The sequence below is a fragment of the Triplophysa rosa genome, linkage group LG7 (genome assembly GCF_024868665.1).
Source record: "Triplophysa rosa linkage group LG7, Trosa_1v2, whole genome shotgun sequence".
Taxonomy (NCBI): domain Eukaryota; kingdom Metazoa; phylum Chordata; class Actinopteri; order Cypriniformes; family Nemacheilidae; genus Triplophysa; species Triplophysa rosa.
The window spans coordinates 18,915,517-18,932,813 of NC_079896.1; the positions used below are offsets into that span (position 1 = coordinate 18,915,517).

The 17,297-nt window shown below is 37.7% G+C and overlaps 1 protein-coding gene across 4 annotated transcripts; it reads left to right on the forward strand.

The window, feature by feature from the left end:
* Positions 1-504: 504 nt before the first annotated feature.
* polg2 (polymerase (DNA directed), gamma 2, accessory subunit) lies at positions 505-9,597 on the forward strand. 4 transcript variants are annotated; one of them, XM_057338714.1, is made up of 9 exons: positions 505-553; positions 783-1,240; positions 1,852-1,972; positions 2,101-2,233; positions 4,430-4,615; positions 4,918-5,052; positions 8,866-8,946; positions 9,075-9,175; positions 9,283-9,597. In XM_057338714.1, exons 2-9 carry the CDS (start codon positions 808-810, stop codon positions 9,446-9,448), a joined length of 1,356 nt encoding a protein of 451 aa, XP_057194697.1. In that variant the 5' UTR covers positions 505-553; positions 783-807; the 3' UTR covers positions 9,449-9,597. The 4 variants fall into 4 exon arrangements, with proteins under 4 accessions (XP_057194697.1, XP_057194696.1, XP_057194698.1 ...); XM_057338713.1 differs by having other exon boundaries at positions 524-1,240; XM_057338715.1 differs by having other exon boundaries at positions 524-1,240; positions 2,101-2,206.
* Positions 9,598-17,297: the final 7,700 nt, after the last annotated feature.

Below are 17,297 nucleotides of genomic sequence, written 5' to 3' on the forward strand. Positions count from 1 at the left end.
TCATCAACAGCTGCTAAATTCATACAGCAGCTACACACCCTGTGAAACAAACTACTTTAATCTGTAACAGTTTCTTCCCTTTCACATTACATATTTAACTTTTTATCCTTTGCATGCCACCTTTTTTACTTCTGCTTTAATATTTATAGTGTTGTATGTATATTTTGTATTATAGTAAGTATAGTTTTATATAGGTATTATAGTAAGTATATTATTTTATAAGTATTATAGTATACAAGATCATGCCAGTAAAGTACCTTTTAAATTTAAAAGTGCTGATGAGGTGAAGATCTGAGAAAAACAAAAGTTAAAAGATGAACTAGTTGCTAGTATATTAACATCGCAGTATGTTATGGCTCATATAAAGGTTCTTTAAAAACAATTTATTTATCTAAAAAGAACAGGTTTATAAAAATATAATTTTTGGTCCGACATAAACACTTTACACTCCTTACCAGTAGGTGGCGGAAATGCACTTACATCTGATTTGCCAACTGTCATTACACTAAAAGAAGAAGCAAACTTCTGGGTGGATGTGAGCGGCATGTCTATGGTGAGCGGTATAGTTCTTTGAAGTTAACTGATTATTTTATTATAGACAAACGCACTTACGGAACACATTGATAAAGTACAAGTTGCAAATTTTCAGACCCATGATTCTTTTATAGTCTTATTGGCCACCTTTGTTGATGTTAGTAGACAGTTCGAGAAACTTTGACATTTAACGTAATCTGAACACACTGGATAAATCATGTTTCTGTCTTTTCCTTCGTACTTGCCAGGTTTGGCGTTTGATCTCTCAGGAAAATGTTGCCGCTCTACTGTAGAAAGCGTATTTTACTTTTAGGTGAAAATCTTTCTCGATACCTGCAGCATAGCTCTAAGCACAATGCTACAACTGGCGATGGCTGCGATCAAGTCAGTCTTTTATTGCGACTTTGTGAAGAACGACATTTCATTTCTCCGGATGCTTTCCACACTAGAACTTGTGTATACGGACCTTTAGGTACTGAACTAAAGAAAAACATTCTTGAACAGTGGTGGACTGCAGCAACACGATCACGAGCACGGGTGTTTGGGATTAATACGTCAGTGCACACAAGAACATGTAAGGAATCTGTCATGATTGTCAACTATAGGACTGTTCAAGAAAACTTACAACAGGACAGTTTCACTACAGAAGAAGCATTGAGATTGTTTTTTCAAAACAGTATGTCTGTTCGGTCGAATCTTCTTCAGGGTGAGTGCAGAAAACCCATCTACAGTGATATGAGTTAAAGGGATACTCCAACCAAAAATCAAAATTCTGTCATGAATTACCCCCCCCCCAAGTTGTTCCAAACCTGAATAAATGTATTTGTTCTATTGAACAAAGAAAGATATTTGGAAAAATGTTAGCAACAAGACATTTCTGTCAAAAAAGTATACAATAATTTTTCCTACTATGGTAGTGAATAATGTCCCAGAAATATCAGTTGCTAACATTCTTCAAATTGACCATGTCAAGCATGAGAAGCCAGCATGTTTAACATGGTAAAGAAGTCAGAATGCATGAAACACTGTTGCACATCCTCTTTAAGGAGCCATTGGCTCCTGTTGGAGAAACAGGCGCCAAATTTTTTTTTTTATGAGCCACATTAACTCAAATTTTTTAAATCACATACTTAACCTGGCTCGAAATTAGGCAGAGGTGGTGCCATCCTGATTTTGTACACACACTCACGTGTAGGCCTACCGTACCATTAAGTTACACAAAATTGAATTAAAAAATGACAATTATTAAGTTTAAAAGCATTAAGATTTATTCAAGCAAACAGAAAAGTTTATTTAAATTTGTGTTTGTCCCTCAAGGTGCTTTGCAGCAGTATATTCAGGCTTTGGAACTTGTGAGTAGGAAATTACCCTTTGGATTGGCAGAGATAGGCCTGTGTCATCAGTCTAATGATCAGTCTTTTGGACATTCACCTGGTTGGTAAGTCTCTTATCATTTCTGTTATTTTAAATGTGTGGCTATTGTAATGAACCCCTTTGTAAGATTAAATCAATCCAGTTGTTTATTATTATTTATTTAACTTTAACTTATTGGTCAATTTCTTCCAGTTTATCTGAGGTAACAGAATCATCTTTGGTTTGGTTTTGTTCACCCCGGACCTCTTCACAGTGGATGGATTATTGGGCTCGTCAGCGATTGCAGTGGTGGAGGAAGGTACAGCCTGATGCAGACATAGATTGTGTAAAGTTGCATTAATAACTATTTTATTTAAGGAATTAAAATCAGTTGGTTAAATTGTATTTTAAAGGTATTATATAGAAATTGTACAAATGTAAAATATAGCTGCAAGCACCAAAAGAGCAAAAGCTCAATGCAGAGCCACATAGGGATGGGACGATATGTATCGCGATTCACACGAATTATACCTGTCTAGGGTGATTCTGAAATCGCAAAGGCTTCGATTCTGTGTTTTATGCACAGCTCTTCCGTGAACTACGGCTCTTTGATCAGTAGGAAGTACTGCTTGATCTAAAATCACTATGAGATTGAGTTGTTTATAACGTGCATTTGAAGAAGGAAAACTCGTCAAACATCATCATTAAAAATATACTTTATTATCATGAAAATACCTGGAAAGGTTTGAAGAAGAGCGATAGAATATGCCCATAGGCATTTCCTGGAACTACGTGTGTAAATGTGTTTTGGCTAAAAGGAATACAGCTACCTCCACAGGGCATGCGCACTTCATTACTTCATACTGCATCATTTTTGTCACACTGACAACAGTTAATTACTATTTTTTAAATTATTGTAAGGTTAGGGTTGAGGTAGGTGTAGGCATTAGCCAATATAATTCATTGTAATTTGATGGTGAGATTTTGCATCACTTCTTGCCGTAGCTGTATCCCTTCTAGCCACAGCCGTGTAAATGGTACTTCTGCGGCCCATATTTGAAGTTTCTGCAGGAACTCTGGCTTTCGAATGTGGCAGCATTTAACCGTAATTCATTGAGAAAATGAGCATAAGAACCGCACAATTAATCATCCCATCCCTAGAGCCAAAAGAATATGCAAGAGAAAGATGCAGCATCGTAGACATGTTGGAGAAATTGCAGCACACAGGATTCAGAGATTATTTACGTCCTAAAAGGTTTATATATGACTGCATTGCTGGAAAGGCAATTGAAAGAAACACAACAATAACAAACACACTTTCATGAAATCACACCTCACTTGAATAGAACCTGCAACCTTTTTGATCAGGCGTATGCTCCTTATCACAGTGCATATACTGTATTTGACTATATATTTGTTTATCTTACAAGCAGAGAGTAAACACACTAAAACCTTTTTGGGATGTTAAAAGGTTTTAAAAGTACATGTACCTGTATGCATTTAGCAGACACTTATTTACAATACCTATTAGAAGAGAGAAAGGTTATTTATTTATTTTTTTTACAGAGAAGAGCACTTAGGATGTTGCTGTCAAGTTTTCATGTAAAATATTTGTTTTGTTTTCGACACTCCCGAAGCTTCGAATCTTTTCTCGAAACAGTCAGGGGAAAGTCTTGGTGATTCATGAGGCTTAATTTTCCCATCACTACCTATAAGCTCTTGCACTGCAACTAGCCCCTGCTGCCTCACTGGGTTGATAACGAAATTGCGAATCCTTTGCGGCGCAATGCCGCAACTGTACAAATGACAGTGACGCAGTGTTTTTTGCACTGCAAAAGTGCAAAAAACTTTAGTTTTTAGTAAAAATATCTAAAACTTCTTAGATCAATATACAATTACTTGACAAGAAAAGTGACCTAAGATGTTTAGTCTAGTTTTATGAAAAATAATATAAGAATTAAGTAAGTTTATGGTAAAAACAAGCAAAAAAATCTGCCAATGGGGTGAGAAGAATAAACTTGAGTTTAGTTGGACCTTTTTCTCAAGTACCTAATTCAAGTTTATTTTTCTCATCCCATTGGCAGATTTTTTTTGCTTGTTTTTACCATAAACTTACTTAATTCTTATATTTTTCTTCTTAAAAAGAGACTAAATATCATTTTTCTTGTCAAGAAAGTGCATCTTGATATAAGAATTTTATTAAGAATATATTTGCACTACAAAACAAGACAAAGACACTTAGTAAGAAATGAATGTCCTTTTTGCAGTGTGTGAAGACACCCGACATAATTTTGTCGAGAGTCTGAGGTGGCACGAAATTTGACTGAACATTTTGTCGCCTCCAATTTTTCTATGCAGGAAAAACCCTGGTTTCACAAGACTGATTTAGCATCTTCAGTGTAGTCACCTTTTGCAGAAAGGTTATAGGTTTCACTCAGAGAGATGCTTTTTAATCATTTTTATGTTGTGTTCAGCCGCTGATTATGCTGATTATGGGTATTGGCGTAGCATAGGCCTGGATTCACAGAAATACCTGCTGTAGTTTGCTTTAGGCCCATCTGATTTCAGCCTGTGTGATGTGGTGGATAAAGACCTAAAAGACGGGACATTACGTGGCATCAAAGTTCTCTATAAGTTTCCCTGGGGCTTAGAGACTCTGGAGACACTGTGGAGCCTGGGGAACACTGAACTGCAAAAGACGTACCAGGGAACACATTCCAAACTACAGGTCAGAGTGAACTGTGCATGTATTGTTTGTGCATGTAACAGTGCAATGTGTTTTTCAATAGGTTTGATGATGTAGTTTACTTGAACACAATTATGATTATTGTTAAATTAAACGAAATATTTTTTTCCAATAACAGGGATGCAAACTTGTCACCTTTTGTGGAAATGTAGTGTTTTGGTGTAATGTGTGAATAGAATACATGCTGCTTACTTATACTATGCCTTAAACATATGTATCGTTTTTATGTACTGTAATTTAAAACTTGCATGTTAAAGAAATACATGTTGTTATTTATCTTTCAGTGCAGAGATGGAAGGAAGGTTGTAGTTCCTCATGTCATCTCTATCAGTGGAGATATGGACAAAGGCATGCTGGCTTACCTGTTTAATTCACTTAAACAGCTGAAGAAAACTGACAGCAAACAGAAACAGCAGACAGTAAGCAAGCCCCATCCTCTTATTAACTGAGTGAATAAAATCATGGAAGGTGACATTCACACAGAATGCCTGATGGCAATTCAATACTTTTTACACAAGCACACTTTCATACACTAGCAGACCTCTGACCGCTTGAGAAAAAAAGCTTCTGATCGATCCCATTGTTGAACTGATTCGGTAAAACTGATGCCATTGTTACTGTTTATACCTAAGAGCTGAAGCTCGCGGATATGGTAAAGGGGGCCCGTCTCCGACACATGCTCCAATAACAACAGACTGGGTCAGCTCGACCAATCAGAGCGTTCATAGAAACAGGAACTCAAAAGCCCATTTTTCTTAAAATGGAGACACTTAAAATAATGCATAACGGCCAAAACAACAGTGATATACACAACCCTAGAGTAGCAGAGTGAACTGTGTTGTTTGCGTCTGCTCTTGCACGAAGAGGCACAGGTCCTAGACTTCGATCAAATAATAGATTGTGTCTGGTTTCCTTCCCATTAAACAAAATATAAAAACAGAGAATAAACAAAGATGTTTTGTCAACTAGGTGCTTTAGTAATTTTGTCAGTCGCTTTGGATAGAAGCGTTTGCTAAAGGATTAATTAAGTGTATGTAATTAATAATGAAGTAGATTATTGCTTCTATTTGTTTTTATCATAAGTGAGTCTCTGTACTTTCACTGAGTGAGTGAAAGCCCGGCTCTGTCACTTAAACCAGCAACACGTAAGAGAACACGTGGTCCCTTTCATGTTTAAACCCCAATTACACTCGCAAACTGATGTGTCAGACATTAATATACAGGTTATTAAGTGTTTTTGGTTTCTTGTGGTCATTTAGGCACATTATGTCAGTCTGAGAGAACTAATCCCTGTGGTAAACATGTAAAAAGTGTCTCCGTGTCTCTCAGTTTTTTTTAAACATGGCTGTACTATATTTTCTCCCTTATAGTCAGTTTAATAATGTAAAATAATCAGTGCTAGAATGAAATCTGGCTAACTACAAGTAGTGGTAACTTAAAGTGATAGTTCACCCAAAGATAAAACTTCTTCTTTTGTGTTCTGTGGAAGAAAGAAAGTCAAGAAGGTTTGAAATGACGTAAATGATGACAAGAATTTTCTTTTTTGGGTGATCATTTTTGGGATCACTTTAACTCAGTGCTTGAAGTGGGCTGGAGCACGGTACTTAAAGAGGTGATTTAACGCTGTTTCATGCATTCTGACTTCTTTACAATGTTGAACGTGCTGGCTTCTCATGCTTAACATGGTCAACTTGTCAAAAAACGAGTTGGATGTATTACGTAGTATTTCAGTGCTCGATACACTCCCCCAAGGTTCGTATAGGTTTCGGAAAGTGTTTTTTGAACTTGAAAAACCATTACGTAACAACTTTTCTTAGTCCCTTATTGGGCAATTCTCCTGGAAAAGCAAGCATCAAGATTGCATCAAGATTGGCTGCGCTGTGGGATCATACTCTTGCGATAGTGAGAAAAGTTGAGGTGTGTTTGTTTGTTCACGGCATTTCAGTGATGGATGTTATATACAGGGTGGATATAACACTGGATTTGCAGATTGTTTGAAACTGATAGAGCGGTCCCAGTGCTGAAAGATTCCAGACATGAACCACACTCAGTAAGTGAAACTCATATGTCTGTGTTTTGTTGGCAATCGTGCGTCCATAATGTAAACAACACAAACTTATTGTGAATCAACAGCTATGCAGGGATAATGCAATGATGTATTGTGTGTTTGTGATTTAGTTCCAACCCCCCCCCCGCACACCCCCAGGTGGTCGTATGTTTTCAGAAATAATCGTACAGCTGTGTCTATCTTTTATAAATGTGATCAAACTATAGGTACTCAAGATTAATATGAGATTGGCAGAAACTGCGCGTTCAACCTGACCTTTAATCTTTAGCGTACCTTCAATTTTTCTTGCGTACCTTTACTTCTCACATGTTGCCGGTATTTTGCCACTCTGAGTCAAAGTGTCATTGTATGGGTGATTCGCTGTTACGGTTTGTTGGCTAAAGATCGCAGGCTTTCTATCTTGGGTCTTTGGCACAGAGCTAAACAATTTCAACAGATTGACCAATCAAACATTGTTTATGGAATTCCAGCCAATCAAATTACAGAGGCCAAGCAGCAGTTCAGCCAATAAAACTAAAGATGACAGAACGTTCAGCCAATCAAATTGAAGCAAAATGGCACTAATGACTGTGACTGTATATTGAGATGTGAGAAGGCAAAAATAACAAAAACAAATTAAAATGGTTTTACATTAAAAATAATAAATGGTAAGATTTCAGAGATGCAACCTATTTATCTTTTTGCGAATTCATTTTAAATGAAAGTGTTTTGTCACATAATGTAACGTGTGTTTGACTTGACATGTCTGAAAACATCACATAGGTTTATAGCATATAAGGCATAATTATGTCTGTGTAAGTTATATGATGAATTTAATTAACAGAAGAATTAAATAGACTGCAGAACTATTATCACAGGTAATGAAATGGCTATTTTTGGTCAAATTTGTATTTAACATTATTAAATAAGTTGTTTGGCAAATGGTTCCTTTACTAAATAAATATGATGTATCAGCAATGTCCAAATACCATTTTTTTATCGTTCTAGAAATTTCAAATGTGGTGGCAATTTGGATATGGCGATGTGCACAAGAGAGTACTGGAACCTTTTTTCCCCACTTCAAGCACTGCTTTAACTACATTTTTCAGCAATTTACTTTTCAGCAACTCTTACTTTATCCAGCAAGTAATGCTGGTGTAGTGTGACCAAAAGCCACATTAAGTTTTTCCTTTTGACGAACATACATCAGTGCTGCAAGTGTGCAGTTTTCTAGCTAGTTGAGCTGCCGTTAGGCTGGTTTTGTCACAGTTCTGGGAATCCTGCCTGCAACACATTAAACTGTAATGAATTATGTAGTGTGCAGGACTTTTCACCAGTTTGCTATTGTAAATACCAATATATACTACAGTATTTTTCTTGCGAGGTACAGTGTCAAAAATTTAGTTTCAATGTAGACATCTACTTTTTGATGGAAACTTGTAGTGTCTTAACTACACTTATGGTGTAGTGATTAATGGAAATTACATTGTTTTTATTTTATTGTTATACACCAATAGGCATAGTTGTAACACTGTGCTACAACTAACCCCACTGTGTGAAGAAGTATTCAAGCTAGCCAAAAAGCTGCTAGGTGTTGCAAAAAATGGTGTTATGCTTGGTTGGTATTTGGTGACTTATACACCAAACTAATAAACAAAATTCTTTCTCTAGTATCTTAACAAAAACACAAAAACATTCCACAAATTTACAGGAGAGTGTCTTCTGGTTTCTGTGTTACAACAATAAACCCATGTTAGGTTGTGCCCCACTCAGCACTTACCCCTACTTGGAGAACTGTAAATTTGAGTCTTGAAAAGTGTAGGATTTTGAAATGGAAAGATGGAACTATGAATTATCTAACTAAGCTTTTGTGTCATTTTAAAAACTTGAGAACGGAATCCCAATCCACTCTCATTTTAAACAGAAACACTAAACTCCTAAAGGAGCCGGGTGCAATGCAAAATATAACAATTGCCTAAAATACATATGCTGCACTTGTGTGAGATGCTGAAAAAGGAGCAAGGTGTGAGTAAGCGGTCAACAGTCGTCTATCTAATCCATGTTTGCAATGGAAAAAAAACGGCGTAGTAACCCTTAAAGTGTTACCCAGCCCTCCGTCTGAAATATATTTTTGGATAGAAAAAAAGATGGAGAGGCATACCAATGTTTTCTTTGCTTTGTTTAGGTTCTGAAGCTGCATCCCACTTTAACTCCTGTGAAAGTGGCATTGGATATGGGACGAGGCTCTAATTCAGAACTTAGACAGGTGCAAAACGATTTTTAAAATATTAAGAAAATTGGTATAATGACATACAGTCTGCCAACGAGAATGTATCAGATTGATACTTTTTAAGCATTTGTGGATTTATTTTGTGTTCAAATGTGTCTCTCAAGGTTTGTGAGGGGTTGCTCCAAGAATTTCTTGAAGAAGGAATTCCCACATGGCCAGGATACTTGGACACATTGCCATTGTCTTTGGAAAATTTACACACAAAGTTAGAGCATCTTTTTTTTTTACTAAATAATACTGTTTGTAAGCCTCTGTAAACAATGTTTTTACTACTGAAATCAATACTAAGAGAATGTCTTCTGTTTGCTGCAGGTATGATGAAATGGGTGTCCTCTTCACAGTGCTGGTCAGTGAGACCACACTAAAGAATGGCCTTCTGCTGGTTCGTAACAGAGATACCACCATCAGAGAGACAATGCATATCACGGAGATCAAAGGGTTCCTGCTCAGATACATGTATGCCTCAGAGAATCTCTGACTTTTTTAATCCAAGTATCAGTGGTATACATTAGTGTATTATAGTAGGGAAAGTTTTTTTATATACAACTATTACCAGAATGTTATTCTATTGGTGTATTGTTTTTTGGGGATGGGGGGAGAATGACATAAAGCGCTCTTTATAAAGTCTTTCTGAAATATTTTTTAAGCAAAATTCTTTTACTGAATTTACTGAATGGAAAAAAAAAAAAAATCTAACAAAATTCCCTCCAAATTCAAGATAAAAGGGGACAAACGGTCCCCCTTTTATCTTGAATTTGGAGGGAATTTTGTTCACCTTGTTGTCATTTTTTTCCAAAGCCTCTGTTAATTTCCGACCCTGATGTAATCAATGTATTGGAACCGATACTATCTAAGGTTAGAAAACACTGGGAAACTTTACATTTACGCAACATAAAGGTGTAACGTTAGAAAGTAGGTAAATAACACTATAATGGTATGGTTCAACAAAAAAACCTAACTGGCTGAGTCTGACTTGATATGGCTGGCAAGCGTGTACGTTTTAATATTCCATTTGTTTAGCAAATTGCAGCGAGTCATTTGCTAATTTTCTATCTATCGTCAGTCTTTAAAAAGAAATCTCTGATTTCGCGCTGTACAATCCATCACACAACAAATTTTTTTCATTCTAAACAGAGGAAAGATAGCGGTAAACGATGCTGTTACAGTGACTCTCATGACTTTCGTGTGCGGTGACTGCACTGCTGCCGAACATCAAAATAAAACCTTTGTTCAACGAGAGGTGAAATCAGATGTCAATCAACATAAGTAGTGAATCAAATTTTGGGGTGGCACCCAGGGTGGCCAATTGGATGTCAGGGGTGTTCAGTGCCACCTTGCACCCCCCTCTGGCTCCGCCACTGCATCTGGCTACTTTTTTGACAGGACAAAAGCTGTCCTGTCGTTCGATGATAATTAATTAATTTAATGTGACTTAATTCGTGTTTTTCATCTTGACATAAAGAGAACGCAGTGCTGCTGCTTTTGGGTGGGTCACATGATGATAACAGGGGCATGTGGACTGATATATCTGACGGGATTTTAACTCGGCCTCACACAAGGTTTAACTTTTTAACTTGTTCACTACCTGTTTCATTTAATCAGCATGAATGTAGGCAAACAGGGCCTTTGCCACTGGCTTTTTATTTCCTGAGTAGATACACGTAGAGATAGTTCACCCAAAAATGAAAATTATGTCATAATTTACTCATTTGGTTACTGACATTCCTCCAAATATCTTCCGTTGTGATCAGCAGATCAAATAATTTTATACAGGGTTGGAACAATCTGAGGGTAAGTAAATGATGATAGAATTTTCATTTTTGGGTGAGCTATCCCTTTATTAGAATTCTGTCATGAATTGATTTATTTAAAAGTGTGATGAACTGGGCTTGTTTATTGTTTTATACTGTTGTATGAGGTCTACTTATGACGTTCGCATGGTTTTTACATTCAAAAACATCAAAATCAATAAGTAATAGGCTATTTTCTACCCGGGTTTTGAGGCCAGCTCGACAAACGATCGGTTTGAATGGGCATTCCACCATGAAGACTTGGAAGTAAACGCCCACTGCTATGATTGGATAGCAGTTTGCGTAGTAAACTTAGTTGGAGCCTTCTGTGAATAACGTTAGGTTACATATTAGCACCATTCGCAGTTTTTGCACGGTATTGGTATTATCTGGAGACCTCCTGTGATTTATAAATGACCGCCCCACATCTGTATTTCATGTGATGCATTCGCACGGGATAAGTGAAGCCTCTGATTTACTCAAATTTACTGACTTATTTCCCAGATGTGATGGCAAGGCTTGGCGTATAGTTTGTATAGCTTAGGTTACACATTCATCCTATTCGCACAGGATTAGTATTATCTGGGGACCTTGTGTGATTTATAAATGACCTCCCCGCATCTGTATTTCAGGGCATATCAAGCAATCTCTAACAAAGCAATAGTGACGCATAGTACAAAAATGTTGTACTCATAAGATTGCTGCGCCATTCCTATCGTATCCAATATTGACGGCACAGCGCTGCTTTTTAATTTGAGTCTTTTCGCAAATCCATTGTCGACCTCTGCCTTGTTCACAAAGGAATCCGTGGTAATGTTTTACCCACGTGAGCTGGAACATCTTTAAAAATAAACTTGAGCCACGCATTAATGTCGGAATCCGAAGGAAGGGTTATGCAGCGACTGTGTTCTTCCACAACCAGGCACTGACTCCACAATATTTTGGCATGTTTATTGCTTGCTTGCTCTATCTGGTTCCATGCAACTTGTGTTACTTCAGTACTGTCATGCGCGAACCAGTGGGCAGGGCTAGAGAAGTAGTCGTTGATATTCTCTTGTGGAGGCTGTGTTCAACCTATCAATGATGTCATAGATAGGTGCATTCCAGAACCTGCTGTTCGCTGGGCCTGGTGTCAATAAGAGATGTAATCTCAGTAACAAGGGCGTTTTCAGTTCTGACACTTACATGATGTTCGCATGAATACGATTCCCTCTGATATAACAAAAGCTCAATTAAAATTGTGGTTTTAATTCATGGCACCTTTAAACCAAAGTTGTTCCAAACCTGTTACATTTCTTTGTTCTATTGAACACAAAGACAAAATGTCAGCAACTGACATTTCTGGGACATCATTGATAGCAAAAATTTTAAAGGTAGTCAGAGGTGCCCTAGAACTGCTTGCTTTTCTAAATTCTTCAAAATATATATTTTTGTGTTCAACAGAACAAAACAAATAAGAAACTCCTACTATGGTATTCAGTGATGTCCCAGAAATGTCAGTTGCTAACATTTTTCCAAATATCTTTCTTTGTGTTCGACAGAACAAAAAAGTTTATACAGATTTGGAACGAATTGAGAGTAAATGATGACAGAATTTTTATTTTTAGGTGGACTATCCTTATAACTCACACTGAGTGATTAGATAAAGTATTCCTTAAATGAATGCTGTGTGGTAATTGTGACAAGATGGCAGTGTGAGTTCCCTTGTTTGTGTGGCCTGATTCATTTCCACAGTTTTCCCTGGTTTAAATTCTTGATGACTGTGTAAAATGTGTAATGATTAAAGTGATATTCTTTAAATAAATTCTGTGTGGTAATTGTGTGCGGTAAATGAATCTACACTGCATGGGAAATAAAAAGGTTGGTGACATAGTTCCCAGGGTGTTCAATTTTGAAATGTTTGGAATCGATTCCGAAATGGGCCAAGGTTGAATCTTTCAACAGGACAATGACCTGAAAACAAACATAAAAAATGGGTCACTGAGCAAAAAACTAAGCTTCTGCCATGGCCATCCCAGGTTCAAGACCTGAACCCTGTTGAAAATGTGTGGGGAAAATTGAAGAGGAGAAGCACCAACATAGAGCTGGAAATCTATGGTCTTGAGCAACTCTCGATTTCTTGTCAGGGGTGTTCTCCAAACTATCTTGGCAAAATTAAGAGGTTTTAAAAAGAGATTTAATAATCATGAGCAATATGTATTAGAGAAAAACATTTATTTCATAAAAATCTTATACTCCAATGAAAGCTTAGATTTTTGTACATTGTTTCAATAAAAGATCCAAAGGATTAACAATGCTGATTTATTTTCACAGCCTTCAACTGTCACATACGGCTGGAGTTCCTGTCACATACACCCAGGTGTTGAGGATCCAAATGCAGCTTTTTTAGATAAATCCAGAATTGTAATCCATATACCAAGCAATGGGCTATATGCATGCGTGACTTCCGCGTTTCACAGGAAGAACACTAGGCAGTTGCTGGTGGGGGAGACTTAAAGCAGAGAGAAATGGAAAAATGAGAAAATATTTAAATTTAGCAGATTCTGTACATTGCGGCACACAGCAGTGATATATAGAAGTGCTGTTCTACCGTATTTGAAATGATACTTTCCATTACATTTACATTTACGAGAAGCTTTTATTTATCCAAAGCGACTAGTAGGAGAGCATATAACACACACTGGATCCGGCACGACATGACGCATTCAATTCAATTTTATTTATATAGCGCTTTTCACAATGTGCATTGTTCCAAAGCAGCTTTACAGGAGAAAATAAGAAAAACTAAAAAACACAAAAAAGGTCAAAAACAGCACAGTGCATGGTGTTTATAGAACAATCAAGATTATTCTAGTAAATACCGGTTAAGGCTTTATAAGTGATTAAAAGAACTTTAAAGTCAATACGATACTTAATGGGCGCTGCAGTGATAGCTGCCCACTGCTCCGGGGGTACGTGTGTTCACTACTCTCTGGATGGGTTAAATGCAGAGGTCACATTTCGTTGCCTTGTACCTTCGTACATGTGCAATGACAATAAATTGAATCTAAATCTAAAAAAATTAATGGGTAACCAGTGAAGGCTTGATAACATTGGGGTTATGTGATCGTATTTTCTGGACCTGGTTAGAACTCTGGCAGCTGCATTCTGAACTAACTGTAGTTTGTTTATTGATGATGCAGGACAACCACTAAGTAGTGCATTACAGTAGTCAAGTCTTGATGTCACAAATGCATGAATAAGCTTCTCTGCGTCAGCCACATAAAATATTTTGTAATTTGGCAACATTTCTAAGGTGGAAGAAGGCTGTTTTTGTGACATTTGAGATGTGATTTTTAAATGACAGGTTGCTGTATGATATAACGCCTAGGTCTTTAACTGTATTTGTTGGAGTGACAAATTTAACAAGTAACAACTTGCAGGTTATAATCCGAAATATTCTGCTCACGTGTCTTTGGTCCGATAAGTAATATTTCTGTTTTATTAGAATTTAATAGAAGGAAATTACAAGTCATCCAATGTTTTATATCTCCGCACTCTGCCAATTTGGATAGCTGGAGTGTATCATCTGGTCTTCATGAGATATATAGCTGAGTATCATCTGCATAACAGTGGAAGCTAATTCCATGTTTTCTAATAATGTTTCCAAGGGGCAGCATGTATATGGAGAATAGCAAGGGTCCTAAAACCGATCCCTGGGGCAATTCATAATTCATACACATCACATGCCTCATTCTTAACAGGTTCTATTGTCTTTTGTTGTGTCGTTTGATTGCATTGCTCGTATCCAGTGAAGATGCGGCATTAGGTCAAATCATAACGTAGAAATTCGTTAGTGTGATTCATGTAATCATGACATAACACATACGGTGTGTGTTTGAAAAAAAGGAAGTAATTGCCCTCTAATTTTTTCTGGGGTGCATTTTACCCCCAAACTGGCAAAAGAGTAAATAAGTGAATGATATAAATCGCGAGATTTGAAGTTTATGGCAGACACGCCCAAGATATGATTCACCTTCTGATTGGTTGAATGTTAGTTCACTCAAATCTAAGTAACGAACCAGAGAACATGGACAGAAATATCGGTGGTGGGTAAAAAAAAGTGGGGGGACAGAATCACCTTTTTTTCTAACAGTGTGGGGGATGTGTCTCCCTGTCCCCTGCAATTGCTACACCCCTAGATATAGGTCTAGGTATAGTTATAGGTCTCGTTCCATTCTCAGGGAACCATGATTACTGTTGTAACCTGCTACATTCCCATTCGAGAGAACTCCATGCTGTGTTGATGACGACACTACGGGCACCAAAATGCTCACTATGCTATTCTGAAATGTGACTGTCCTGGAGTAATGTGAAGCACAACTCCAGACAGAAGTACCTGAGAACCAGGAGTTGAACGGTGTGGGGAGGGGAACAGTCTGCCGCATCATGTACAATACTTCTTGCCGGGAAACCCCTAATAAGAATGCCTTAAAAGAAACCATACTTCTAGCAGAATGTGCCATAAACTGAGATATAGGGTTTCCACATACCTCACATGCCAAAGAAATAGCTTCCACAATCCATTTGCTAATAGTTGTTTTAGAAGCTTTTTTAAAAACAGACCATAAGCTGGTCTGACTTCCTCCACATGTTCATCAGAACAAAGAAATGTATACATATTTGGAACAACTCGAAGGTGAGTAAATGATGACAGAATTTTTGGGTGAAGTATCCCTTTAAGACAAAGACGTTTCTCAGAAAAAAGTCAATAGGTAGAAGGGTGCAACGAAAAGCCCTTTGAGAACCCTTGCCAAATCCCAAGCCAGAACTCTGACATGAGCCGCAGGGCTCATCCTCAATGCACCATGAAGGAAACAAATAATAAGTAGATGTCTCCCCAGGGACACCATCCCAAGGTTCGTAGAACACCACTATGGTCACACAGACTTTGAGTGTAGAGGGGAAGAGCCCACCTGAGAATCTTGGAGGAACTCCAGCACTGAAGCCACAGGCCAGTTAACTAGGTTAAAATTCCTTTGTACCATAAAGTGAACACAAACCATTTTAAGTCATCACATTTTCTTTTAGAAGGAGCTCTAAACTTCAGAATGGTCTCAACAAGAGGATCAGGGACCAAACCCACAGTTTCCATAATTCCAGCATATTGAACCCCCAACTTCCTGAGAAGAATCTCCCATGGAGGCCTGCCAGGAGATGGATTTGGTCCTAAAACTAAATTCGTGCCAGCCAGTACAGGGCTACTAACAGAAGGCTGACCCAGCTAAGGTCAACTAGTCGTCTATAATTTAGAATATGGATGCCTTAAAGCCTCAGAGTCGGATGGATCTATCATGAAAGATCAGTCCTCGGATCTGATTTGACTCACAATCACCTGCATAGTTAAAATTTTGAACCTAAATGTCCTCGGAGCATGGTTCAGAAGGCTGAGATCTAAAATTGGACGTAACCCTCCATCTTTCTTGGGAACTATCAAGTACTGACTGTAGAACCCGGTTTCTCTTGAGAGGGAAGGAATATAATTGGCCTCCTTCCTGATTGTGAAGGGGCTGCCCCCTGGTGGTAGCCCACTGAGATTGCGAGCGATGAGGAATATACTATATTTAGGAATATACTACTATACCATCTTAAATGCTGCCACCTGCCATTTTTCTTCCTAGAAGTGCTCAACAACAGTGTTAACAGCCCTACCGAAAAGGTCAGCAGGCAACAGCGCAGCATCAAGGAGGACAGACATACTTTTCTCCTTGATGCCTGACAGATTTAGCCAAAGACTCCGGCTCTAACTCCTCGCATTCAACAATCTCACTCTGCAGGTGAGGCTGATATGCCTCAAAATACCCACCGTATGCTCCGGCCCAACCGGCAGCCATATAAACTTTGCCCACCAAACTAGATGTAATTCTACACGTTTTGGTGGGCAGCGTTGGGTGCTTCAGTGATGCCGCATCAGGTGAAAAATTAAGAGACCATTGCACATTTTAATTTCATACTTTCATACTGTACTATTGATGTATTTCTAAGACCCATGAAAACTGATAAAAAGTCATGTCATCACATAAAAAATCATTTTGGAACTTTTCCTAAATACATGTAGAAATAATACTGTTGTATTGTTTAAATGTGAATATGAACTTGTTTTCTTTGCAGTATTTGAGGTCTGAAAAAAAATAGAGCGCATCTTTGAACAGAGCATTTTGACCTGTTTCTCCAGGGGACCTTTTTTGCAAATAAATGCAAAAAGGAACAATATTTTTATTAGAAAATTTGGGAGTGATGTTATTAGAAGTACACTGAATAAAAGAAAAACTATCATTTTATCTAAACACATACCTATAAATAGTAAATTTTAAAATCAGAAAAACGTCTCTGAAATGGTCTCTTAATTATTTCCGCGGCTGTATACACAGCCAAAGTATCCTCCCCCTGTGGCTCCACCCCACAGCCGTTCTCCAAGACAGATGAAAAACTAAAGAATGACTAAACAGATATTCTGGAGGAGAATTCCACGATTTAGCCACCTCAGTATGCCAGTTG